The sequence below is a fragment of the Salvia splendens genome, chromosome 9 (assembly GCF_004379255.2).
Source record: "Salvia splendens isolate huo1 chromosome 9, SspV2, whole genome shotgun sequence".
NCBI classification, from domain to species: Eukaryota; Viridiplantae; Streptophyta; class Magnoliopsida; order Lamiales; family Lamiaceae; genus Salvia; species Salvia splendens.
The window spans coordinates 11,411,185-11,417,749 of record NC_056040.1 but is presented as its reverse complement, the minus strand read 5'-3'; the positions used below and the strand labels follow the sequence as shown (position 1 = coordinate 11,417,749).

General features: G+C 34.3%; 1 protein-coding gene across 1 annotated transcript; it reads right to left on the bottom strand.

Moving 5' to 3' along the window:
• Positions 1 to 2,551: 2,551 nt before the first annotated feature.
• Positions 2,552 to 3,412, bottom strand: LOC121746463 (putative glycine-rich cell wall structural protein 1). Its single transcript, XM_042140301.1, has one exon. It carries the CDS (start codon positions 3,258 to 3,260, stop codon positions 2,847 to 2,849), a length of 414 nt encoding a protein of 137 aa, XP_041996235.1. The 5' UTR covers positions 3,261 to 3,412; the 3' UTR covers positions 2,552 to 2,846.
• Positions 3,413 to 6,565: the final 3,153 nt, after the last annotated feature.

The window sequence follows — 6,565 nt, the reverse complement described above, 5'->3', positions numbered from 1 at the left end:
AAATTAAAATTCCGTATATTGTGTTATTAGTGATGTGGCTATTGATGTGGCTGGGTTATTTATGATATGGCTAAACTATGGCTGGGCTATTTCTGATGTGGCAGGAGGATTTTTAGTATTGATGATGTGGCAGGAGGAGTTTGTGGCTAGGCTATGGATGAGCTATTGCTGGGCTATAACCACTGTGGATGCTCTTATAGATGAAAGTGTGTATTTTTGGGGGGAAAAAAATAAAAAAAAAAAATAAAAAGTGGTAAAAAGCGGTAATAAACGGATATATTTTTTTTTGTAAGTGAATTTTTTTAATTGATTTTTTTAATTAAAAACCGATTTTTAATAAAAAAAATATTCAAAGGCAACGGCTATGCCGTTGCCCAATCGCCGTTCGCCACGTGTCCTGCTCGCTGGCACGGCGCGAGCGCAGCGGCGGCGAGCCTCGTCCTTGCCTGCGGCGCGGACGGACGCGGGCGCCACCGTTGTGCATGCTCTTAAGCCCAAATGTCCTATCAACCCGACCAGTATAATTAAAACTAGGAGAAACTGTTGTTACTAGTACACTGGTCAACCCTGAGATTAAATGTCCTGAGTTCGAGTTAAGATTTTGACGTCATCTTTAAATTTATGTTAATTTATCAATAAAAAATGGAGCATCTAAAAACACACCTACACTACTTATCTGTACTTAATCTTATTCAATGTTATACAGTTATTCCACATTCTGGTGTGATCAATTATTCAAGATAGGAATAACTTTGGATTTACTATAGATTGTAGACATCAGTCCACATTTTTAAAAGAAAGGATTTGTTTCTTCGATTTATATATTATTTTCTATATAATTTAGTAATCGATAATAATAAAAGTGAAATAAAAAAAAATTATTGTCACAATTGGAAAATAATGATTTCAAGCTAGACCTCACGCGACGGCCACCCTCCACATCTGGATCCATTGTGGTCACCCACGATGATATTTTGACTGATTAGGAGTGTTGATAGGGTAATTATTTATCATTGTGTATGGATCCACCTCTATATCCATGGACCATGATTAGGATAAAGTGTGGGAAACTAATTGGTGGTGATTATAGAAAAGTTGTGAAAATAGCAATGTTTTGAATTAATTAATTTTGTGGATGAAAATTCGTTCAGCAAGGGAAGTGGAAAGATTGTTCAGTTCTAAGTTGGCCATTATCTTTGTGAGGTTGAGTATTTGCTTTTATTTTTCCTACCTAATAGTTGCATGCATTTGTGGATGATAAGTTTTGACGTTGCTACTAGTGTGGACAGATTATTTCTTTATTTATTTTTAGTCAGCCAACAAAAAATAATGGCTATCTGATTAATCAAAGCTGTACTGCATATCAGTTATACATTAATTTATTAGATGCCAATAACCAGCCCCATTTAGATGTGAGTGTCGATCGGTGGATTGCGATATTATTATTATTATTATTATTATTATTATTATTATTATTATTATTATTATTATTATTATTATTATTATTATTATTATTATTATTATTATTATTATTATTATTATTATTATTATTATTATTATTATTATTATTATTATTATTATTATTATTATTATTATTATTATTATTATTATTATTATTATTATACATCCTATGCAAGTTTTGATGTATGCCAACAGAAAATTGATCTTATACCATCAATAGATTATCTATGACTTTATCTAAACAAATATAAATATGCATAACCATGATTTTTTTAAATAATTTCACTCTTGTATGATGAATTAAAATATCTGGAAATCGCGGAGTGGAAATGCGGTCGGGATCCTTTTTCCCACTGTTTTATATCTCACACGGCGCCACATTAATTAGTAATTTTCATATTTTAATGGAGTAATATTTATCTTATAATTTAATATGATTAACTTTTTTAAAAATCATATAGCGTATTTTCAAAATAAAACCAACATAATCATACTATTTTTTTTATCAAAGCGTTCGAAAACTATGGTATATGATTTTGTAAATATCATTATTATTATAAATATTAATCCCGGTGTATTATATAACTATCAATTTTTATTTTATAAATATTATTAAAAGAATGAAATTATTAATAGGACATTAATTGCAGGATTCTAAATTTGTAAAATATAGATTATTCGATGGAAATGATGATTGAAATCTAAATTGTGCATATCCAATTTTTACATTGAAGAGGTGAATCCCTCACCAGTACTGTTACATTTATTAGGTGCTAAAGGTGTTTTTTTTAGTAAAACCATTCTTAGTGTATTGTTTTTTTAGTAAAATCATTCCTAGTGTTAGTCAATAAATTAATAAGATGAAGTGCAACTGATAAGTTAGTAAAACGCTTCCTTTTTAATTAATAGTTTAAAGTTTCAAATTACCACATAGATAAGATAGAATGTCATTATTGATCCTCTTCAAAAAAAAATAGCAAATAAAATTAATAACTCTTGTTCTTTTATATCCTTCCATCCTTCTCACAACTCATTTTAATTCGTTTTAACTTTTAACAGTTGGTAGGTTTTCAACTAAGAGCTATTAATCTTACCAAAAGAAAATAATACTTACTAATACATTGAAAATCAAGGTTACATCTCTTACAATCATACGTAACACATTATTGGAGTCCATTTTGACCATATTACAACAAGCACCAATAAACACGAGTAAAATATAAAAACAACAACATTAACACAAACCATGTATGATACCACGATCATTACTAGCTTATTATTTTACTTTACTTTTTCACACACACACATCTTATGGTTAATTATAACCTAATTTTTCCATATATGCTCCAATTTTAACGAACAATGGAATTATTCATGCAAAACCCTTATCCATGGTTGCCACCCGACCCGGCCCGTGATCCAGCCCTTGACCCGGCAGACGAGCCTGCTTCCGAACCAGCACCACCTGAACCCGATCCAGCTCGTGACCCGGCAGATGAGCCGGCTTCCGAGCCCGCACCTCCACCACCACCTCCACTCGAGCTGGAGCTCGATGAACTCGAGCTCGAACTCGAGCTAGAGCTTCCACCCCCACCGGAGCCAGCCCCGGCTCCGGAGCCACTACCACCGCCTCCCAAACCAATGCCGACCCCAACTCCGAGGCCAACTCCCAAGCCCCCGCCGCCTATGCCCCCCAAGTCCAAGCCGAGATTTTTCCTCGCGACTCGGCTTTGGGAGACCGTTGCGAGTGTCGATATAAGGAGCAAAGCAAGAAGAGCACACGGCTTCAACTTTGCCATACTATTGGTAATTAATTTGAATAACCCAAGATTTAATTTCTAAATTAGAGTGGTTTTAATTTGGGGATGTGTATGAGCCCTTGAGATGCATGTCTATTTATAGATGGAGTTACGTGAATATAGCAAGAAGATTGAGAAGTGGGAAATGAATAAAGAATTGGTTGGGTGGAATTATTGGGAAATAAAGAAGAAGTTGGAATGAAGCAATGGCAAGAATATAAAGTTGGGAGGCATGCAGTGGAATGTTTGTAGGCTGATAGTCATGTGATGGGATAGTCATCAATTTTTAATTAGGACATATTGACATGTGCACTCACCACTATAGATTCCACTAAGGGATAGCTAGAGGTGGAGAGACTATGGGAGTGGAGTTTGATTGCATAATGAGAGAAGAACTATTAGATGGAAGCTTCTGGATTTGAGATAGGTTGATTTCTCTCTTCTATTCTTTTTGTTTATCTTTGTTGCAAGTAAAGTTAGGATGGAAGGTAAGGTGTTAATTAACATATGTAGTAGTAGTAGTAGTATGTTTTAGTTGCAAGTAGAGTTATTGTTAAGATGGAAGGTAGAATGTTTTATTTGCAAGTAGAGTTAAGATGGAAGGTAAGATGTTAATATAAATGATGAACAGTAAAATTTGATGAATTAAGCATAACTAAAATACTTATTTTTACAAAAGTATATTAGTAGCATCATCTTATAATGCGCACCACAGTTGGCGAGTATTCATATTATGAAAATAACTTAAACAATCTTTATTTCTAGATGTATAATATCATCAACTATCAAGCTGTCAATTAAGGTAGATTTAAAGACCTAACTAAATAAAATTGAAACTTAAAGCAATCTTACCGTTCTTAAATATTTAGATTTATGAAAAAGGTTTTAGGATGTGGATGGAGTTCAGGGCATCCCCTTAATAAATCTGCCACAATCACTAAAATACATATCGAATAGCGTCTGTGAGTTCATTCTATTTTTAAAAAAAGATGGCATTCACATAAACATAGGAGTATAATCTTGCAGCACTTAAACAATGCTGGTACTAGTATTATTTTTGGACTTCAAATGAATAATTTCATATGTTTTATGTTAAAATATAAAAATAAAATGTAATTAGTTAGCTTTTAATTAGTTAGTTTAGCATTTTATTAGGCTTTTTATTAGTTAGTTTCAGCTTATATATAAGGCTTTTTAGTGTAAAGTGTAGTTAACTTTTCCAAAATGTAGTCCATTAATGAAAAACTCTCCTTTTCTCTCCTTTCCATCTGTCGACGGTTTCCATCTTCATTTTGCCTTCATTTCTTTCATTCTCCTTCAATGGAGATTTATCAATTTCATTCTCCATTTTTCACATGGTATCAGAGCGCAAATCCACTGCGCGCCTCTGATTACCTCTATCTCTTCCATTTTTTTGAATCTCCACTTCGTTTTCCTTGGAGCTAAGGTTTTTTTTTAGTTTTTTCTATATTCTGAAAATGTAGAATCCAGCAACGATCGAGCGCGAACTTTATACGCGAGTTGCGATGACGAATTTTGTGTACTGATCTAAGCATCGTCCGCCCTCGCCACCACCGATGCTTCGCCGGTGTGTTTCTCTCGGAGTAATCCGTTACTATCATATCAACTCCGAGGCCTCCATTTACTCCTCGTTGTTTCAGAATTACACAATCCGCAAGTCTATGGAGATTTCGCACCGCCGATGTACTCCAGATCGGTGATTTCTATATCCTCTGATCTCAATTGATTTTTTTTAATTCCGATTGTTCATGTTTGGTGTTGTATATTGAAGTATGGAGTTGTATGCTCCGATTTTCTCTATCATTTGTTCATTGGATTTGTATGATCCAGGTTTGTATCTCTCCGATTGTATTCGGTTGAGTGTTTTCGTTTTGAGAATATGTTTTCTCAAATTTGTTGTTGAATCTGAATATGTTTTCAGATTTGTCTCTAGTTTTCCGATTGTATGTCGGATGTTTGTTTTGTTGTTCACCGATTGTTCGGTTGGATTTGTATGTTGGATTGTTCGGTTCGGTTCGTGGATGTTTGGGTGAGGAGGAAAGGATATTTGGTGTTGGTGTGTGTGTTGTTGAATTGGAGATCCTTGTGGAGTGGATTTGGTGGATGATTAGTGATGCTTTGTTCACAAATATGGTTGCAACTGCAAGACCTTTGTGGCTGTTGATGGTTTTGCGTTGGGTGGGGGATTGGAAGTTGCAATTGGTGATTGCAACAATTGGTGAATATTTGGTTGTTGTTATTGTTGAATATTTGGTGACAATTGGTGAATATTTGGTTGGTAATCAAATTTGTTGTTGAGATGATGATTGTTGATGAAGTGATGAAGTTGTTTTCCAAGATGCTTTGGCTGCTACTGAGGCCTATTTCCTCGTCCATAAGTATCAAGTGCTTGTCTAGGAGGTTGATGTTGTTGCAGTTTGGGAGTTGTTGGCTTCTTTTAGCAGAGGGGACTCGCTTCCATTTTGGTTGCCCATATTAAAGGAAGTTCCTATTGTAGTTGGGTTGTGCTCTTTAGAGAGTGGAACAACAATTTACTGCGCAAGTGGCTGGGCTAGAAAGAATTCTATTTCAAGCTTCCCCAGATAAAGATACACTCAATGTTTCCAAGAGATCAGAGGAATAATTGTCTATCCACTTTTGGTAAGGATGAACACCTTCATTGGGATCAACAAGTGTCCGCAACTAAGCTGCTATTTTTGTTTTCTCAAAAGGAGTAGCAAGTTTACCAGGAGCTTTTATCCCATCAACCTTTCCCGAGGCTGTTGCCAACCTGAACAAGGAGATCAATCTCGTGGTTTGCAAATGCTCAAGATGTTTTTCTCTTGACTTGGAGTTAGAATATATAGTAGTTGTTCGTAGTTTTCTTCTTAGTTTGATGTTTTTTTTTCAAGATGGTAGCATTTGTTTGTGCTTCCTTCTTGAGGGGGTGTGTTGAAATATAAAAATAAAATGTAATTAGTTAGCTTTTAATTAGTTAGTTTAGCATTTTATTAGGCTTTTTATTAGTTAGTTTCAACCCCTATATAAGGCTTTTTAGTGTAAAGTGTAGTTAACTTTTCCAAAATGTAGTCCATTAATGAAAAACTCTCATTTTCTCTCCTTTTCATCTGTCGACGGTTTCCATCTTCATTTTGCCTTCATTTCTTTCATTCTCCTTCAACGGAGATTTATCAATTTCATTCTCTATTTTTCACATTTTATGCTAATTGAAAGTTAAAATGAAGTTCTTCAATGTTTACTATATATTGATCGAGTGTAGCATTTGGAAAATAGCAAAATTGAAT

Excerpts from the sequence above, each read along its gene's own strand:
- LOC121746463 (XM_042140301.1), bottom strand. The coding sequence starts at position 3,260 with ATGGCAAAGTTGAAGCCGTGTGCTCTTCTTGCTTTGCTCCTTATATCG.